This window comes from Anarhichas minor, unplaced genomic scaffold (genome assembly GCF_050575085.1).
Source record: "Anarhichas minor isolate MPS153535 unplaced genomic scaffold, ASM5057508v1 ptg000010l, whole genome shotgun sequence".
NCBI lineage: Eukaryota > Metazoa > Chordata > Actinopteri > Perciformes > Anarhichadidae > Anarhichas > Anarhichas minor.
The window spans coordinates 16945909-16966997 of record NW_027466456.1 but is presented as its reverse complement, the minus strand read 5'-3'; the positions used below and the strand labels follow the sequence as shown (position 1 = coordinate 16966997).

Below are 21089 nucleotides of genomic sequence, written 5' to 3'. Positions count from 1 at the left end.
GAGCAGTTGTTGTTGGGGCTGCAGTTGTTGTTGGGGGAGCAGTTGTTGGAGCTGCAGTTGTTGTTGGGGGAGCAGTTGTTGTTAGGCGAACAGTTGTTGTTGGGGCTGCAGTTGTTGGGGGAGCAGTTGTTGTTGGGGCTGCAGGTGTTGGGGGAGCAGTTGTTGTTGGGGCTGCAGGTGTTGGGGGAGCAGTTGTTGTTGGAGCTGCAGTTGTTGGGGGAGCAGTTGTTGTTGGGGGAGCAGTTGTTGTTGGGGCTGCAGTTGTTGTTGGGGGAACAGTTGTTGTTGGGGCTGCAGTTGTTGGGGGAGCAGTTGTTGTTGGGGGAGCAGTTGTTATTGGAGCTGCAGTTGTTGTTGGGGCTGCAGTTGTTGTTGGGGCTGCAGTTGTTGTTAGGGGAGCAGTTGTTGTTGGGGCTGCAGTTGTTGGGGGAGCAGTTGTTGTTGGGGCTGCAGGTGTTGGGGGAGCAGTTGTTGTTGGGGCTGCAGGTGTTGGGGGAGCAGTTGTTGTTGGAGCTGCAGTTGTTGGGGGAGCAGTTGTTGTTGGGGGAGCAGTTGTTGTTGGGGCTGCAGTTGTTGTTGGGGGAACAGTTGTTGTTGGGGCTGCAGTTGTTGTTGGGGCTGCAGTTGTTGGGGGAGCAGTTGTTGTTGGGGGAGCAGTTGTTATTGGAGCTGCAGTTGTTGTTGGGGCTGCAGTTGTTGGGGCTGCAGTTGTTGTTAGGGGAGCAGTTGTTGTTGGGGCTGCAGTTGTTGTTGGGGCTGCAGTTGTTGTTGGGGGATCAGTTGTTGTTGGGGCTGCAGTTGTTGTTGGGGCTGCAGTTGTTGGGGGAGCAGTTGTTGTTGGGGGAGCAGTTGTTATTGGAGCTGCAGTTGTTGTTGGGGCTGCAGTTGTTGTTGGGGCTGCAGTTGTTGTTAGGGGAGCAGTTGTTGTTGGGGGAGCAGTTATTGTTGGGGCTGCAGTTGTTGGGGGAGCAGTTGTTGTTGGGGGAGCAGTTGTTATTGGAGCTGCAGTTGTTGTTGGGGCAGCAGTTGTTGGAGCTGCAGTTGTTGTTTGGGCAGTTGTTGTTGGGGGAGCAGTTATTGTTGGAGATGCAGTTGATGTTGGGGGAGCAGTTGTTGTTAGAGCTGCAGTTGTTGTTGGGGGAGCAGTTGTTGTTGGGGGAGCAGTTGTTGTTGGAGCTGCAGTTGTTGTTGGGGCTGCAGTTGTTGTTGGGGCTGCAGTTGTTGTTGGGGGAGCAGTTGTTGTTGGGGCTGCAGTTGTTGGGGGAGCAGTTGTTGTTGGGGCTGCAGTTGTTGGGGGAGCAGTTGTTGTTGGAGCTGCAGTTGTTGTTGGGGGAGCAGTTGTTGTTGGGGCTGCAGTTGTTGTTGGGGGAGCAGTTGTTGTTGGGGCTGCAGTTGTTGTTGGGGGAGCAGTTGCTGTTGGGGGAGCAGTTGTTGTTGGGGGAGCAGTTGTTGTTGGGGGAGCAGTTGTTGTTGGGGCTGCAGTTGTTGTCTGGGCTGTAGTTGTTGTCATTTGGGCCGCAGTTGTCGTTGGGGCTGGAGTTGTTGTTTGGGCTGCAGTTGTCATTAGGGCAGCAGTTGTTGATGTTTGGGCACCAGTTGTTGTTGGAGCTGCAGTTGTTGGGGGAGCAGTTGTTGTTGGAGCTGCAGTTGTTGGGGGAGCAGTTGTTGTTGGGGGAGCAGTTGTTGTTGGGGCTGCAGTTGTTGTTGGGGCTGCAGTTGTTGTTGGGGCTGCAGTTGTTGTTAGGGGAGCAGTTGTTGTTGGGGCTGCAGTTGTTGGGGGAGCAGTTGTTGTTGGGGCTGCAGGTGTTGGGGGAGCAGTTGTTGTTGGGGCTGCAGGTGTTGGGGGAGCAGTTGTTGTTGGAGCTGCAGTTGTTGGGGGAGCAGTTGTTGTTGGGGCTGCAGTTGTTGTTGGGGGAACAGTTGTTGTTGGGGCTGCAGTTGTTGTTGGGGCTGCAGTTGTTGGGGGAGCAGTTGTTGTTGGGGGAGCAGTTGTTATTGGAGCTGCAGTTGTTGTTGGTGCTGCAGTTGTTGGGGCTGCAGTTGTTGTTAGGGGAGCAGTTGTTGTTGGGGCTGCAGTTGTTGTTGGGGCTGCAGTTGTTGTTGGGGGATCAGTTGTTGTTGGGGCTGCAGTTGTTGTTGGGGCTGCAGTTGTTGGGGGAGCAGTTGTTGTTGGGGGAGCAGTTGTTATTGGAGCTGCAGTTGTTGTTGGGGCTGCAGTTGTTGTTGGGGCTGCAGTTGTTGTTAGGGGAGCAGTTGTTGTTGGGGGAGCAGTTATTGTTGGGGCTGCAGTTGTTGGGGGAGCAGTTGTTGTTGGGGGAGCAGTTGTTATTGGAGCTGCAGTTGTTGTTGGGGCAGCAGTTGTTGGAGCTGCAGTTGTTGTTTGGGCAGTTGTTGTTGGGGGAGCAGTTATTGTTGGAGATGCAGTTGATGTTGGGGGAGCAGTTGTTGTTAGAGCTGCAGTTGTTGTTGGGGGAGCAGTTGTTGTTGGGGCTGCAGTTGTTGTTGGGGGAGCAGTTGTTGTTGGGGGAGCAGTTGTTGTTGGAGCTGCAGTTGTTGTTGGGGCAGCAGTTGTTGTTGGGGCTGCAGTTGTTGTTGGGGGAGCAGTTGTTGTTGGGGCTGCAGTTGTTGGGGGAGCAGTTGTTGTTGGGGGAGCAGTTGTTGTTGGAGCTGCAGTTGTTGTTGGGGCAGCAGTTGTTGTTGGGGCTGCAGTTGTTGTTGGGGGAGCAGTTGTTGTTGGGGCTGCAGTTGTTGGGGGAGCAGTTGTTGTTGGGGCTGCAGTTGTTGGGGGAGCAGTTGTTGTTGGAGCTGCAGTTGTTGTTGGGGGAGCAGTTGTTGTTGGGGCTGCAGTTGTTGTTGGGGGAGCAGTTGTTGTTGGGGCTGCAGTTGTTGTTGGGGGAGCAGTTGCTGTTGGGGGAGCAGTTGTTGTTGGGGGAGCAGTTGTTGTTGGGGGAGCAGTTGTTGTTGGGGCTGCAGTTGTTGTTGGGGGAGCAGTTGTTGTTGGGGCAGCAGTTGTTATTGGGGCTGCAGTTGTTGTCTGGGCTGTAGTTGTTGTCATTTGGGCCGCAGTTGTCGTTGGGGCTGGAGTTGTTGTTTGGGCTGCAGTTGTCATTAGGGCAGCAGTTGTTGATGTTTGGGCACCAGTTGTTGTTGGAGCTGCAGTTGTTGTTGGGGGAGCAGTTGTTGTTGGGGCTGCAGTTGTTGTTGGGGCTGCAGTTGTTGTTGGGGGAGCAGTTGTTGTTGGGGCTGCAGTTGTTGTTGGGGGAGCAGTTGTTGTTGGAGCTGCAGTTGTTGTTGGGGCAGCAGTTGTTGTTGGGGCTGCAGTTGTTGTTGGGGGAGCAGTTGTTGTTGGGGCTGCAGTTGTTGTTGGGCGAGCAGTTGTTGTTGGGGATGCAGTTGTTGTTGGGGGAGCAGATGTTGGAGCTGCAGTTGTTGTTTGGGCAGTTGTTGTTGGGGCAGCAGTTGTTGTGGCTGCAGTTGTTATTGGGGGAGCAGTTGTTGTTGGGGCTGCAGTTGTTGATGGGGGAGCCAAAGTTGTTGGGGCAGCTGTTGTTGGAGCCACAGTTGTTTGAGCTGCAGTTGTTGGGGCTGCAGTTGTTGTGGCCGCAGTTGTGGGAGCAACAGTTGTTGGGGCAGCTGTTGTTGGAGCTGCAGTTGTGGGAGCAACATTTGTGGGGGCAGCTGTTATGGGAGCAATGGTTGTTAGGGCTGCAGTTGTTGGGGCAGCTGTTGTGGGAGCTGCAGTTGTTGGAGCAACAGTTGTTGGGGCAGCTGTTGTTGCAGCCGCAGTTGTGGGAGCCGCAGTCGTGGGAGTCGCAGTTGTTGGGGCCGCAGTTGTTGCGGCCACAGTTGTGGGGGCAGCCGTTGTGGGATCTGCAGTTGTTGTAGCTGCAATTGTGGTTGATCATTTAGTATGAGTAATATTAAGAATTTCCAAAAAATTATCAAATAAAATACCTCAGTATTTCAATACATCATGTCATGTTCAACTTGTAAGGAATGGATAATGGGATCTGTTGTCCGTCAGGTTGTTCGTTTGTACAACTGTTATCAAATATCTCAGGAAGTATTTGCACAAATTACTGTTTGAACATCAATATTGTCAACAAGAAGATGCTAGTGTTTTAGTTGAAACTACCACCTTTTCTTGAGCACCGACCATCAGGCCAAACCTTGTATAAGTTGTCTGTCTTCTTCATAGTTCTATACTGTCTTCAAATGCAGTGTCTAACTCAGAAATGGTTAAACATTGACAGAGGGTAATGAGTGCTTTATTGTTATAAATGTGCATTTTTTAATGCAGCTTTAATTTGGAATGAATGTTTTTGAGGGTTTAATGTTAAGACTTGTTTGCATGTTTGTAATTTATATTTGTATTACAATTTCTTGCAACAAATAAATTGATTGTCACTCCAATATTTTTTGGTTAATAAGGAGAGATAATAATAATAATATGAATACACAATTCACAAAGTGCTTCATCAGAATAAAATATGATAAAAGTAAAAGTATAAAATTAAATAAAAACCATAAAACAATCAAAACGATAGTAGGCGATATTCAGTATTGCATTAAACCTGGAAAAATGTGTTTGCATATCCATAATTCCCTGGATTCTTACCCTTTTTAAGTTTCTTTATTCGTCTTGATATTCTAACTACTGCTAACGTTTTTATGAGGGACACGTTCTGATGTGAGGAGGCTTGTTTTAGTTTAAGTGAGTTTGGTACCCCGTGGTAATGTTTTAATTTTTTTTATATGTAAATTATCCCTCTATTTCTTCTGATAACAATGTATATAGTTCTGAGCCTTTCTTTTTAAGTTGTGTGGTAATGGTGCTTATCCTCCAGTTTAATATGTAATTCAAGCTCATTTTTAACCTGCATATTTTCTCTTTGCAAATGCATTAGCTATTAAATAAAAAATGTAACATGTACCAATCTACTGTATGTAGAATGCTTACCTGGGTAATATGTATAATCTTTAGTTGTTGGATGCAGTGTTCTCCATACATCTATTATTCCTATCTTTGCACATGTACTCCTAAGTATTGAAGCTGCTTTTTCTGCCTTATATGTTCAAACTTTTGAGTCTACATTGGGTTTAAGGCTTCGGTTAAAGTCCCCACCAATGATAATTGTTCCTTTCCCTTGTGTCATTATTAACTCTTTTATTTGAGTTATGGATTTAGGCAATAAAACCGGGGGATAGCATACATTCATCAGAGATGCTTCAGTTGTCTCTATTTTTCCCACAACCAATACATAACATAACATATATGCAGTAGGCGGCCTATAACGGCAACCCCCAAGTATAGGTTTAGTTTGTGGCAGGTGAACCTGTAGCCACAGTGCCTCCATGTCACACACCAATAAACCACCTCTTATATTTACTGGAACGTTATTCTGGACATAAAAAGCTACGCCTCCACCATATATATTTCGGTGTATATCCATCAACCCCTAATTCTGTATTTTCAAATGAAGGATCTAAATGTGTCTCAGATATTGCAAGTATATGGATATTGTTTGGTTGCATCATACAACTTAATTCATAGATCTTGTGTCTTAAGCTACAAATGTTTACATGAGCTATCAGCAGGCCTTTGCCTGGGATATTAAGAGTTTTTGAGCCCATATTAAAATAACACCAACTAGTAAATAGTTAGATGGCAAGAGTAGGGCTTAATGACCCAACTCACGGTTCCGCTGGCACCATCCTATAAAGTCCTGGTTCAGTTCCCTGTATTCCCTGTCATCACCGGCGGAAATGAGGCCAACGATTGCAGAGTCATCAGAGAACTTTTGCAGGTGGCAGTTTGCAGAGTTGTATTTGAAGTCTGAGGTGTAGATGGTGAAGAGGAATGGAACTAGAACGGTTCCTTGTGGGGCCCTTGTGCTGCAGGACACCAGGTCGGACTCAGACTCCCGTACCCGCACATACTGTGGACGGTTGGTGAGGTGGAGGTGTTGTTGTGGCACTCAGAGATGTTGTAATTGCAGATGTGGTGGGTGTTATTGTGCTAGTTTGGGTTGTACTGGTGCTTGGTGGTGTTGTAGTTGGTGGTGTAATAGTGGTGCTTGATGTCATTGTGGAGGTGGTGCTGTGGTATTTGCTGGTGTCGTTGTGGTTATTGGAGGTGTTGTTGTGGCACACATAGGTCTCACTCTGAGTGCATTGCTCTCTCTCGCTTGTTGAGCCGGGGAGGACAGGGCAACTTTGAATGGTTTGTTTGAAAACAACAACCGACAATGGTGCATGGATATACCTTTAAATCAATCTCTGTCTCTGTATCTCTGCTTTTAGCCTCTCTTCCATGATAGCGAGTTAGATCCTTCGTCAATCGTGACGATATTATACAGTTAGCTCAATAATGGAAATTCACCACCATCAACTTATTGTGAGTTTTTTTTCCATATGATCCGCGATATAATCCTATATCCTATTCCATCCTTACTGGAGACAGTCATAATATTAAGTTATTTAAAACGATTTTTTGTATTTTTCTCTGTTTTTTATATTTGCCAAAAGTTTTCATGGCCACTAGCCTGCCATGACTCCCGGTGCCGTGGTTTGTGCTGGCTGAATTCCCTTTGTTTCAACCACTAACTGAGGGTCTGCTAGAGTAACTTGGCATAATTGAGGAATTTGATGAGTTTACTGTTTATCAAACCGGAAATGAGACAAGAATTAGCTAGCTAGCACACCCCATGTTCCATCAACCTCACACCCCGGCGCTGTAGGAGAGCAGACGGCAACTCTGGGGACAGACCTTCAGTCAGCAGAATTTAGCCAGAACAAACCACAGTGGTGTCCATGAAAAACGTTTTCTTAGAAATCTGTCCTAATAACTTTGTTAATTCAGAAATTTTCAATGAATTATCTCAGAATTCTGATATATTATTCTCATTGATACAGAGAAAACAGGGCACACTTTTTTTTCTGAAATGAATGTAGGCCTACTATGCTTCTGTACTTTTGAAACAATTTTTAATTGTAGTCTAATGAAATAAGCTTGTTTAGCCAGATGGTCAATGCTCATGTAAAGATGGTAGAGCCACCTAAATTGCTAAAGAACAAGGATGTTCACACAAAGACTCATGCCAATCAGGAAAATAGTTGTTGAGATGTTTGGTGAGAGTTGTACAAACTGACATCCAGACAGACAATAGATCCAATTATTTCATCTCCTTGGTGAAATTCCTCGTATAAAATGAACGTGAGAAGAGGTCTGGAAATACTGAGGTATTTGAAATGATTGTTTTTTCAGAAATTATTTTATATTAACAATACGCAATGATCAACCACAACTGCAGCTGGAACTGTAAATATTGTCACGAGTGACTTCAAAAAGCTATCTAACTCGCTATCATGTTAGAGAGACCCAGACGTTGTTGAATCTGGAACTTGGACCAACAACCGATAGATAATTGAGAATTATTTAATTTTGACTATTTTAACAGGCACAGCTTTACTAGCCTTTACATTCAGCGGTCTGGGAAACACATCAACCCATTACATGCGTTGTAAATCATCTCACGTAATGCTACTCAGTCAATCCAATATGTGTATTCCGATTAGCATCGCAATGCCAGTGAGATTTATACACACAGAAGAAACGGGGAGAGAAGCCCAACAGGAGAAGTATGTAAATCAGAGAAGTTATTTCACGTGGCGTTCATCAAAAAGAGAAATGTGGACAGCGAAACCAGAGCCTTCAACCAAGAATGGACCGACTCTTAAAAGTGTATTCTTCCCACGGGCAGTAAAACCAGTATCTCATTTGTTCAGAGACCGTGACAATTATTAAAAGCAGCAATGTGAAGCTCCACTACGAGACAAAGGACAAATCTTTTGAGCAAACGCACCCACTCAAATCCAAAAGGCACAGAAAATATACAATCGTAAAGCTCAATATGATCAGAATCCTAACACATTCATTCACTGCCCAACAATGATGTTAACGGAGAGGAATAGAGCTGAAACAAGTGGTTTCAATAACCACAGATAAAGTCCCTGCAGTAGCGCCATATATACGGTATATACTGATCCCGGAGTGGTATGCCACTTCTTTTCCAACGGCATATACCGTTTCCTGAAGGCAGGTGCCGCTTGAAAGTGGAAGTCCATTATCAGACAGACATACCAGTGAAGCTCTTGAAGCAAATTTTATGCAAATTGGTCTGATTCATGAAGTGATGCCATAAATGTATCTTTTTCAGATTTTGTAGTAATGGCAAGATTATCCACTTGACCGTGTCACCACCCAAACACAAACACTCACACAAGCAAGTGCGAAGACCAGATGAGCAAATTTTTGGCATTGTCAAGTTATTTTTAGTCCGAAAATACCAAAATCCGGACCAAAGTAAAATACAAACAATCAAAGCCACAATAGTATCACTATAATGTTTACCTTGTCCAGAGGATGCATGTAAACATCCAAACAAAAATATCAAACAAAGGATTTTTCTTTCCATGATGAGTTACAGGTTCAGACAAGTGCTTTGTCAATGAGTTGCTGTTGCATAGTGTGGATTACTCCTCCCTCAGCTAAGGAGTGACATGGCATTGATGACGGAGGATACTTTCATATAACTTGAGAAACCAGTTGATGCCTACAATACTCCATTGAGGAACTCCTTGGTTTTAAAAGCTGGTGTCAAGTAACTATCAATTAAATGGAGATAAAATGATCTCAATAAACATGAGTTAAACAATTAAAATGCCATTGCTCTTAACAAAGCCATTACTGGAAATCAAGGTTGTCAAACAGGTTTGTTATTCATGTCATGCAATTCCTTTCTACATCTTCTGTCTGCGTTTTAACTTGCTCAGCAATAACTTGTGCCGTGATTGGTCAGTGGGCTAGCGTGACTGTTGTAAAGCAGAAGCTGAAGCTAAAATATACATCATTTACAACACTTTACACTGCCCCACTGAACCTGAACTGGGTGACACATATCAGAAATCGTCTCACATCCCATTCGCTATTCAACTTGCTACTTCAGGCTGCTGCTGACAAATCACGCGGCTGACAAATCACATGGCCTCTCATTTCTTCTTATAAAAATAATATTGATTTAGGGACAAGTTGGTGTGACTGTAGCTGTCATAGTTACAGCCAGAGTTGTGGTGGCTGCAGTTGTGGTTGTCGGCGATTTTGTGGTCTTTGCAATTGTGGTGTTCCTTGCAGGTGGGGTAGTTTGAGCCACAGTGGCTTCAGCTGTGGGTGTTAGAACTACAGTCGTGGTGGCTGCAGTTGTGGATGTGACAGCCAGAGTTTTAGTCGCTGCAGTTTTTGTAGTTACAGCTGGAGTCGTGATGGCTGTAATTGTGGTGGTTGGAACTACAGATGTGGTTGCTGCAGTTGTGGTCGTTCCAAATGTGATAGTTTGAGCAATAGCTGTGGTGGCTGCAGGTTTGGTAGCCGCAGTTCTCTAGGCTGTATATGTTCAGGGGCGCAGTTGTTGGAGCTGTAGTCGTGGGGGTGCTTTTGTGGGGGCCACAGTTGTGGAGGCCATGGATGTGGGGCCACGGTTGTCAGTGCTGCAGTTGTGATAGTTTGAGCAATATAGCTGTGGATGCTGCAGGTTTTGGGGGTACAGTTTTCGGGGGTTTGGAGTTGTGGGGGCTGCAGTTGTGGTGTTTAGAAGCGCAATGGTCACGGTTTCAGTTGTCGGGCTAACAGTTGTCGGGGATGTAGTTGTGGATCCTGTAATTGTTGGGGTACACTTGTAGTAGCTGCAGTCATGGTCGTTGTAATTGTTGGGTTGTTAGTTGTGGGGTCCGCAGTTGTGGGAGTTGTATTTGAAAAATCAAATACTTCAGTGTGCCAATATTTTTATTTGAGTAAAAATTTGAATGTAGGACTTTTACTCGTAACAGAGTATTTTTACACTATAGTATTACTAGTTTTATATAAGTAAAATATCTGAGTACTTTTTTCTCCATTGGCTCATAAAGGCTGTGTATGACTAAATTGTGGTAGGCTGTTTTACTTTTAACATAATTGCTGTAAGAGGAGTTACTTTGGAATACAATTTAGATTTGATTTTGAATATAGCTTAATTAGAATTCAACACATTTGTAAGCTATTATGTTGAGCTCTCTAGGAAGCAGTGTTCATGTGTATGTTTCTGGTGCTTTTATTGTGGAGGATGAGACGGAAAGAGTTGGAGATGAAAGAGGTTCTGGCAAAGTGTGTGTGAGAAGTGAATAAAGTTGCTGACATCTTGGCGCAGAATACGGAGCCCCGTGTTTATTATTTTATTATTATCCTAAAGTATAGGCGTAACATTAACCCTTGGCTACACATTTAAAAAATGTATTAATGTTTTGATTGTCCACTTTAGTTCCTAGGTGGGATTTGTTTCTCCCGACGGTTTCAGTGTAACACACCTTGCGCATGCTCACTCGTCCATGTGTGATAGTCATGGACGATGTAGGAGAAAAGAAGAGTCGAGACTTGTTGGAATTGAAATGATAGTTGTGTTTATGCGTTTTAGGAAACAGAGGTACTTTACATGTGTAAGACTATTGGAATATTGTTCATTACGAAGATAATTTCAACTTGCTAGTGTTTTAGCATGACTAACTAGCGTTTGTTTTGGTGGCTAGCTAAACGACGCAGAGCAACGCTGTTATCTAGCTAACTCGCATCCATTAACGTTAACGTGTATTTAATGGACCTTTTACATTTTACAATCCGAGTTGGCGCACACATCTGTTGAATAGACGTGCCTATTGATGGGGGAAAACATCATGTCTCCACCGCGATACAAGTAACACGTTTGCTAGATTTAGCTAAAACGTTTCAACCATAGTCAGCGGCACTCAATGGCTACTAGCTATATCTTTTGACTTGTAGAATAATGTGACTGCAGTCCTGTGAAAACAGAATGGACAGAGACTTGTTGAGGCAGTGTCTGACCTATCACGGAGAATCGTTTTTCAACAAACTGAAATGTGAACAAACGGAAAACCCAGACTTCCAAGCTGTGGTGTCTGACCTGTGCAAGGTCTCGTGTGAAAGGTATTTTAGTTTATTTTTGTTTGTATGATTTGTTTTAATGAAGATTCTCGTTTACATGTGAGCTTTGACGAATTGTTGTCAAATCACTTGTCTTGCATTGCCCATATAATCTTTTACTTTGTATGATATGGATCTTGATAAATTGTTGGTCTCACTTAAGGCTGCAATTAACAAGTATTTTCATTGTGGTCAATAAACCTTAAAATAGTGAAAAGTGCACAATTGAATTCAGTCCCAATTTCCATAAGTCCAAGATGACGGCTTCAAATGACTTGTTTTGTCTGACCAGCAGTTTAAAGCCCAATTCATCGATTTGTTTTACTATTATCAGAGAAAGGCAGAACAACTTTAAACTGGCTAGAATGAAGGAATTTGGCCCTTTTGCTTCAAAAAGACAGAACCTGTTAATTCATTATCAACATTAGTTGTTGATTGATTTTTGTTGTTTGCCTAATAATTAACTACTGATCTATTGTTTCAGCTCTAGTCATTATTATTAGTAATAGATCGTGTCTGAGGTGTTGGAGATTAGACGCCCCTTTTTATTGGTGGTTTTAGAAAAAAGATGTTCTTTCATATTGTGAATTTCATGCGTGATGAAGGTCCATTACTGAAAAGTTGTATCTCTAATAAACTCGGCACGAATAGTGTGCGAGAATTCAGCTGTTTGTTTTGCCTGATCTCCTCTTCCTATGCGCCTGTTTGCCAGGCGTGCGCTACACAACGCTTAGTTTCACAAAAGGTTATTCTCCCAAGAGCCTCGCCGAGCATGTGTGTTTTGTGTGCAGCAAGAGTGATGGGCAGGACAGCCCCCTTGTGGAGCAGTTCATTGCCCGGAAGGCTGACATCCTGTTCTGTCCAGCATGGAAGACCACCACTCATCAGGAAGAGGAACATGAGGAGGACGACGACGCCGCAGGTGTGTGTTGGCTTTTACTACATCTCACAGGCTCGGTCCACACTAGGTCATCAAACATGTTAATTTTGTAAAGACCAGACTTATGTCATTGAGTTTTCCCCACTAAACAATAAAATGCTGAACTGGCATCTTAAGATGTATCCACTCTGGAGAGAGTTTTGGAGAAGGCTCCATTTTTGGGTGAGAAACAAATTCCAGCTTAGTGAATATGGAGGGCCAAAACAGAGAGGAAAGTGTGTTTTTAAATCTAACCGGCCTAATGTGGATCTACCCTAATATAGAGAAATCTATCTTCAGATGCAACATGTTTGACTCAGTTTTGATTCTACTTTCCCAGAGCCGTATGCCATCATGCCACCAGTGGAGTTATTCATGGAGGTGTCCTATGAAGAAAGAAGAGCCATGCTGTACAGGGACTTGGAAAAAGGAGACATTTTGGTGGGGAGGATCAACAACATCAGAGAGTACGGCTTCTTTCTCACTCTGCTTTGCACGGCAGGAGGACTGAAGAGAGACGTAGAGGACCTAGAGCTGTCGGTATGTCAACAAGCTAAATCAATTGAATGCCCTTGAGCCATGTCATAAACCTGGTAACGGATCGAAACCAATCAGTCAGCCATTGTAGATGCAGAAGATTTTGATTGTCTTGTCCAGCTGGACCAGTACTAATGCCGACTTAAATGACCACCGCACAAGTTGAGGTCTTATGTCATGACACATTTGTGTACCTATAATTACTGTAGTAAATCGTGCAACTCCACACCTGGTGGAATTTCCTTTCCCTTCTATGTACAGGCTCTTTGTCACATCAGAGAAATTCCCTCCACTGGCAGCCATGATGATCCTCTGTCCTACTTCCAGACCGGAGACTTCATCAGAGGTTAGCGTCTTAGTTGCTTTCTCTTAAACAACCACCTCTGTGCAGACTTTCTCTGACAGCCAGACCATAGGCGGGTTTTCTCTAAAGCTGTTACAAGGCTTTAATTCTCACCAGGTTGACTTTTGACTCTTGAAATCAAAACAACAGGGCCGTTGGAGAGAAAAGTTATAGCTGGCTCAATATTTGCTGCAACACAATGTGTATTTTATCTGACGTTACAGTGCATTTGTTAAATTAAATGGCGGAGGATAAAATGATTGCCATTGTGATAACTTATAAGAATTGTTCAGTGCTTCCTCAAAGTATTATATACCACTGTTATATACAACTACAGGTAAAGTAAAGATTGTTTCAGGTATTATCTACATTTTGAGTCAATTGTGTCTTTAGAGTTTGTGGAAACCTGACATCATAAGTACTAGACAATCAAGCTCTATTCTTCAGCTCTCTATCATGATAGCGAGTTCGATGGCTTTTTGAAGTCACTCGTGACAATATTTACAGTTATCCTGAAAATAAGTTACCTCAATCCATTTATTGAGTGTTTTTACCTTGATCATATCGTTTGTTGGAACCCGAGTTGTGGTTGTGGCAGCCATAGTTATGTTGGTTGGAACGTAATTTGTAGTATTTACAGCTGCAGCTGCAGTTGTGGTTGATCATTCCGTGTTGTTAATATAAAACAGGGGTATTCAATTAATATTCAACGAGGTCCAGTTAGAGATAATAGTCGTGGTGCTTCACATTGCTTATTTTAATAATCTCACGTGCCTCTGAACATATGAGACATACTGGTTATGAACTGCCCTTTAGAAGAATGAAGATACACGAGTCTGTCCGTTCTGGGTTTCGCTGTCCACATTCCTCTCTTTGGAGAACGACATGTGAAATAGCTTCTCTGACTCACGTACTATTCCACTGTGTTATTCAATTATAATACACTATGATCCTTGCAAAAAACAATTATGCAATCATGAACTATTATGATACTTGAATTTAATATATTATATACACGAGTGTTTATAACTATCACTATTTAGTGCTATGAGCAGATTGTAATGCATTATAGACATGGGCGTCAGAAAAGGTGTCAACATTTGGTCACCCCAGAGAAATATTTTTCAAATCTTCTGAGTTCTCAACATTGTCGTTCTGTAGCTGCAGTGAAAGACATCGACCGCTACCAGGAGAAAATCACCGTCTCCCTCCAACAGGCCTCTCTCTCTCCCAACCTGGAGCACATCAAACTGGGTGTCGTTCCTCGGGAGGAGCTGCCCATACACTACAGGTAAATACACAACATGACCTGATAAAATACTATAAAATATACAACTCTGAACTTACAAAACCAACACTTATTTAAAAAAAAAAAAAAAAAAAAAACTATCTAAAATGAATTAAAATATGCTTGAAATGTTTGTCGTGTGAGTAACACTAAAGCTTTCTTTACTGAACACTAATTGAAACATTTGTATTGAATTTGTTTCAAGATGACTGGATACAGGATGTAGATTAATCAAGAAGTATATCAAACTGGTATATCTGTTTAAAATAACTAGTCTGTTGCTGCGCTTCATTATTTAACACAGGTAAACCGAGTTCACCACTCATTCAAACGTTATCATTTTCTTTGTTATCACCAGAGAATACAAATAAGCCTTCCGAGCACATCTAATCGTACCATGGAATAATCTGTTTCGTGTTTTTCTTGTACATCAAGTTAGGCTACGTTCAGACTGTATGCAAAACATCATTGCATCATCATTTCACACTCCAAACAATCGCGCTGTCAAGCCGCCGCGGTGCAGAACTGAAGGCTGGCAAACATTGCGACGCTCCCCGTTGCAGTCACGGAGAGATACAAAGTGCCAGCAGACGATTTATTTCAAAGTCTGAACACGGACTGTTGTTCTCCATTGTGCTCTGCTAGTAGCGAGTGACACAAAAAAAGACACTTTGAGATCTGATTTGAGCGGCCAGTGTCTGGTAATCATATCTGTAGAAATCCGATTAGAATTGCATTTGAAACCAGCTCCAAATGTGGTTTGGATCCAATTTGCAAAAAGTGTTTTTGCTGTGCCGACTTCATAAAATCGATCTGGATACAGTCTAGATATGCCTCATAAATGTGTGTATGCCAAAAGACGGAATAGGGCTGGCAGCCTGAACAAAGCCGAAGTGTTCAGTTTTAGCATGCGACGCTGACTCCTCTCGCCTCCTCTCCCCTTTTCTTAGCCGTAGCGTTTGTGCAGCCGCTGACTCCACTAAGACGTACGAGTGTATACTGAAGAGCTGCCACGGCTACCACAACCCCTCTGTCGTGGCCTACCTGCTGGAAAAGGTGGGAGTCAGTGACACCCACCCACCATCAATGATGAGAGGACTACAAAGGTAATAAGCATGGCCACTGGCTGACTAACTGATTACTTTAAGCACCGCCATATTTTATTGGATAATTCTCCAGCAGCCGTATGATAGCAGAGAACTCTGCAGAGAGAGTAACACAGTGTCCTTACAACAAGCGCTATTTAGCGTCAACAAACTACATGCCTATCAGCTGTGTGCTGTAGTTCAGATTGGAGACGAGACCACTTAAAGGATGGGTGAATAGTACTAACCATCTTCTGACATTTGTACTTTTTTAGCAGAAAAAAAGGAAGCCTACAATGCTGAGAGACGACCGCTCTGAGGGTCAATAGAGTTCTTACGTGTGCCTCTTTTCTCCACAGTAAACTTTTTCAAGAGGAAGATTTTGCCTCTGCAATCAGGAAGAAACAGTCTGCATCATGGGCTTTGAAGTGGTAATGATAAAATATGTCATTGGTCTATCATATTCATCACAGTACAAAGTGAACAACATCCCCCTTTTTATAGAGTCTTTCTTCCTCTGGCTTCGTCTCACTTGATGTTCCCATTTCCTGTTCCATGTCCGTCTTTGTTGTTCCAGCGTCCGTGCAGGTGTGGGCTACTTCAAACACGGTCACCACGTTGAAGCCATGAATGAATACAACAAGGCCTTGGACATCGACACTAATAATGTAGAAGCACTGGTGGCTCGTGGAGCTCTGTGAGTCGATTTCTTATTTCATGTCCTGTAACCTACTTTGGATGTGTTAACACTGTAGAACTTCTTTACTGCCTTACATGGGGCCTTACATTGATTTTAATAAGAAATGGTTGATGTAATTTTCTTCTAAAACGTATGTAAAATTAACAGAGTATGCATCAGTTCATTTGAAATGTTATTCATATTTTCTTACAGAAACCACACCCGTCCCTGTCATAACTTGTCTATGTTGCAATAAAAAGCTGTCGTTCACTTGGTGCCAGAGATAACAGAAAGGGAACTCATTTATCAACTACATAACAGATAAATGATGCAGAAAATGGCAGTAATGTTCAAATGCCTTTGTACATATTCACATAATTCTCTTTTACACATTTAGACTGCAACTTAGACTTTATAATCTCTCCTGTTCAATAGTAATGTGTTCAAAAATCATAAAAAAAAGAACATGGAAATGAATCCTTGTCGGAGCATTATTGTATCTCAGTTGTGATAGTCCCTGTAGATAGAAGGATTGAATTCTCTTTTTAAGATGTTTTTTTCTTTCTCTGCGTTTCCTTCATTGGATATTCTCAGGTATGCTAACAAAGGCAGCATCATGAAGTCTATAACAGACTTTGAACTGGCCCTGAAGACCTGTCCAGATCACCGCAACGCCAAGAAGTACCTCTGCCAGACGCTGGTGGAGAGAGGAAAACAGTAAGCACTGATAATAGTTCAGAGGTGTCAGAGCTTCCAAAGTAATAGCAATCAAGCAGTATTAATGTATTCATGTGTATTCATCTGTCCTGGTTGTTTAGGGGAATAAAGAAACATGCTGACATTGCTAATATAGTCTCCACAATGAAGGGTGCTTTTGTGCTCCTGCCGTTTCTTGCCTCTGTGCTGCAGGCAAAAGCAGCATTTTCCTGCTGACATTACTTGTGTTATTAATTAATTAATCTTTGACCTTATTTACTCAGCGGTCTCTTGTGTGTGTGTGTGTGTGTGTCGCTAGGCTTGAGGAACAGGAGAAACTAGTAACAGCAGAGGGATTGTACAGGAGAGCTCTATCTCTGGATGACTCAAACCCTGAGGCGCAAGAGGCCCTGCGCAAGATCACAGACACTATACAGGTGAGCAGGCCACCACACACACACACACACACAAACTTAAGGGGTTGGGGAAAAGTTGGCGGGTATGCACTGTGTTAAGTCTACATATCAATGAAGTATGACTTGAAAAAATGACACACACAATTCACGACTAGCTGGTGAACATAGTGAAGTATTTAGCAACTAAAGAGACGGATGTCTCAGAATAGAGGTCAAGTTCATTTTTATACATGCATGGCCTGTCAAACTGCTTCCCTGTTGGCCACTGCACACTCTGATCATTCACCAATCATGGGAATAAGATGTCTGTGATTCAAACAGAAAGGACTGAAACTTCCGTGTGTCTGCTAATGGTTGACCTGCTTAATGTTAGTTAAATATTAATATTAAAACATTAAACATTCCTGGTTTGTTTATACACAGGATCACACAGCTATAAACTGGTTGGGGTCATACATCCACCTGAAAAATGTAAATCTATTTCATTTCATCAGCAAAACAAATCTTTACTTATAATATTTTTTTTATTATTTTCATGCAGATTACTAAATCTACAACTTTAAAAAGTTTTTTTCTACAAGTTTTTTCGGGGTTGTTATTACTAGCATCTAAAATAGGTGAAAAAAAAAAAAAGAATATACTGGTTCTACTCCGCTGTCTCTCTCCGTCGTTTCCTCGGTGCTATTTATTAATAGCTTGCTGAACGAGTTTGTCGGTGGGCAACATTTGAATATGGCCACTGGGGATACACGCATGCATCCTTCAAAATCCTCTGGACGAAGGACTCAGTCTTTGGTAGAATTCAAAGGATCCTCAACATTGGAACACTTCCTTGACATTAAGAAACACACAAAGTCTGTAAACGCCTACACCTTCTAATAAAGTTCAACCAGTCAAAGAGGTGAAAACATCTGTGGGGGTACCGGGGGGGTGGAGGGACTTAACAATATCTGGACCAGAGCACCGTGGAGTGCTGTCCATGGTGCCGAATCTAGTCTGAAAGCGTTTACAAGGGCATGTTATGTTATTAAAACGTTCGTATTTCAAGTACAGCACACAACGTCCTCTTGCACTGAATTTTGTGCACAAACGCAGACATGTTGCCGACACCGTTTGGTTTGTAATACTGATGAAGTGCTTTGGTGTATGTGTGTGTGTGTCTGCGACCCTGGGACTCTGCCCTTTGACCCTCCAACTGCCATGGTCTTGTCACCTGCCTTGCTGGTGTGAAAATAAATAAACGGCACAACGACAACGACTCCACCACTGGACACATGTGTGTGCCGTGCCCCTGACCCAAATACGGTAACGTTGAAACCTTCTCTGTCTCAATGGGGAACAAATGATGTTTGTTTTCTCTGCACATCTCTGCCTGTACCTCTGTCCATCCATCTATTTCTCTGCCAACTACTGTTCTCTTGGATCACACCACTTTTTCTTGTGGTAAATATGTGACTCTCTGTATATTTCTCGATCGTTCTGTCATCTGGTGTGTGATCGTTAACGCTCTTCTGTCCTTTTCAAACCTTTGACTTGCCGCCTCCTCCTCATACTTTTTTTTTACTCCGCTACTAATAAATGAATGAATGGCTGAATACCGATCAATTTCGGGGTCTCCGTTGCATGTCTTGGGGCGTTGCGTGTTTGATTGTGTCTCTGTGGACTTTTGCTTTGCCCGGCGACGATAAAGAAATCGATTCGCCTGCGAGAAGAAGCGGTGGCTAAGGAGCAGGACAAAGCTACGAGCAGCCAGATCAGTGCCGAGAAATTGCGTAAGATCTTAAAAGAGGAGAAGAGGTGAGTCGACTCTGATCTTTAGAAAGTGTGGCAGGTAAATATACTGCAGATGAAGCCATGCAAGTCATTTCGTAACTTCAAAGCATCAGTTGTTTAATGAGGATAAAATGTTCAGTGAATGTCTTTTTCTTTTTTACAGGATGAAGAAAAAACGGAAGAGATCGGCTTCTTCCTCTTCGTCCTCCAACACTTCTTCCAGGAACTCCTCTCCATCGTCATCGTCTTCCTCCTCTCGCAGGAGGTCCAAGAAGAAGAAAAAGAAGAGGAGGAGGTCTGAGCGGGAAAGTAAGCGCCATCGCAGGATCTCCTCACGGGAGAGCAGCAGGAGGAGTGAGGAGGGTAAGAGCGAGAAAGACAGGAAGGTGAAAGAGGAGGAAGAGGTGGAGTGGTACCCCGCTCCTCCCAACACCGCCGCCACCTTTCTCAACCAGAAGGGAGGCCCGGGTTTTGGAGAGGAGGAGGAGGAGGAGGAGGTAATGGTGAAGGATGCTGACGATAGACGTATCTCTCAGCTGTACTCCTTGTCTGCAGCTTCAGAGGATGAAGAGTCTGACTCCTCACGCAGAGAAAATAAGAGAAGGGCCAGAGAGGAGAGAAGGAAAAACAGTCTGAGCAGAAGCCCAGAAAGAGAGGAGAGGGGGAGTAGAGAGAGTCTGGATAAGAGCAGGGAGAGAGGTAGGGAGGATAACAGGAAAGACAGGCGAGACAGTGACTCCAAGAGGAGAAGTAGCTCGGACGAGAACAGACAGCGAAAGGTATCCTGCTCGTCCGCGGAGTCCGAGTATTCACGGAAATCCAGTTTCAAATCTGAATATTTAGGGAACTCGGGTTCCGCATCAAAGCGCGTAGAGAGAGGGATGAGACAGGACTCTTCCAAGAGGAACTCCTTCGATGGCGGCAGGTATGAGAGCAGAGGGCGGGAGGAAATTCAAGAGGTAGAAGAGGCCGGGAGGGAGAAGGACAACAGAAAGGGGAAAGTAGTGGACGGCAGCAGAAGGTCAGATGTTGGGAACGGTAAAAGACCAGAAGGTGCTGGAAATCACAACAGACAGAGTAGTGTGACCTCAGTGCCAGAAGGAAGGGCTACAAAAGACCTCCCATCCAACCTATTGAGTATTTTCAATCAGATCGCCCAGTTTGAGAAGCAGAAAGGAGCCGGGCCAAAATAACAACTCGAAACCAAAAGTCCAAAAGGTGCCCGAATATTAGTGAAACAAGGCTGTGAAATGTGGATGTTTGTACCATGACGCCATTATTTCTGGACTGTGTATCAAGCTGATTGAATGTTCCCAGATGTTGTACCTTTTATTGTTGGAAAAAAAACGCCGTTTTACTTTGAAATGTTTTAGTCCTCGTAGTAGATTTAAGGCCTGTGAGCAACTGTTGTGTTCACAATGTGGTGAAATGTTCATCTGCATTGGTTGAAGCTATAATTTGAGTAAATACTTTCACTAATTATGTGATGGCATGTTCTTATTGTAACTGGTGATTATTAGGGTATTTCATTAGAAGAACGTTCTCCACTTATTGAAAGATCTACATCTGTCACATGCAGATATTATATAATTCGTCATCATTGCTTCATCTGTTATTCCGTTATCCAGCACGTCTGATGTCGCATCAGTTGCTCCAGGCTTTGATGGCTCTTTTGTGTTCTTAAGTTGAGACCTGTTATCTGTTGGAGGAGATACTGCCTTATGTTTACTGCCTTGTGCCATTTTGTGCATTCTCTCTGTGGCTCGTTAAATCTCAACCAACCTGACTGTTAGTGCTGCGGTATTTTTTTTTTCAAGCTATCACACAATGCCGATGTTCCAGCTGTTTCCCCGACACATTTTCTCTGTAGTAGAACAAAACTCTGTTGAATCAATAAAAGCATTTAAAATGTCAAAACTACACGCCGTGTCACTTTGTCCTTTGCGAGGGCGCTGTGCTTTGTGTAAAACAGCGGCGGTGGATAAGAGGCTGCGGACAGAGCAGATTAAAATACCGCTTTCTTACCGCTCTGTCTCCACTGCAGCCTCTCTGATCTGCTGGTTGCAGACTTTGCTGCGTGGGTGTGTGTGGAGGAGCTCCTCCACAGAGCAGGGGAGTTTCAATGCGATAATAAATACTACGGTCCTTGTCCCCGGGGCCCGTTTAATACTGGGTTTTGGTAACCATCCCTAAAATGCAATGATTTTTCTTATTTCAGCCAATTTGTTTGCAATGTCTTTATTGCTGTGTTCATATCGCGATGACGATGAAAATGCAATTAATCAGTTGTTGACACAGTAAGTCCTGACAGTGAGCCAGCATGC

General features: G+C 43.4%; 1 protein-coding gene across 3 annotated transcripts; it reads left to right on the top strand.

Moving 5' to 3' along the window:
- Positions 1–10412: 10412 nt before the first annotated feature.
- ttc14 (tetratricopeptide repeat domain 14) lies at positions 10413–20685 on the top strand. 3 transcript variants are annotated; one of them, XM_076088434.1, is made up of 13 exons: positions 10426–10514; positions 10884–11032; positions 11821–11951; positions 12289–12488; positions 12747–12831; positions 13990–14119; positions 15067–15222; positions 15561–15632; positions 15779–15898; positions 16475–16597; positions 16896–17013; positions 18683–18789; positions 18929–20685. In XM_076088434.1, the coding sequence occupies exons 2-13, from the start codon at positions 10899–10901 to the stop codon at positions 19956–19958; spliced, it is 2406 nt and encodes an 801-aa protein (XP_075944549.1). In that variant the 5' UTR covers positions 10426–10514; positions 10884–10898; the 3' UTR covers positions 19959–20685. The 3 variants fall into 3 exon arrangements, with proteins under 3 accessions (XP_075944550.1, XP_075944548.1, XP_075944549.1); XM_076088435.1 differs by having other exon boundaries at positions 10413–11032; positions 18905–20685; XM_076088433.1 differs by having other exon boundaries at positions 10414–11032.
- The last annotated feature ends 404 nt before the right edge of the window (positions 20686–21089 follow it).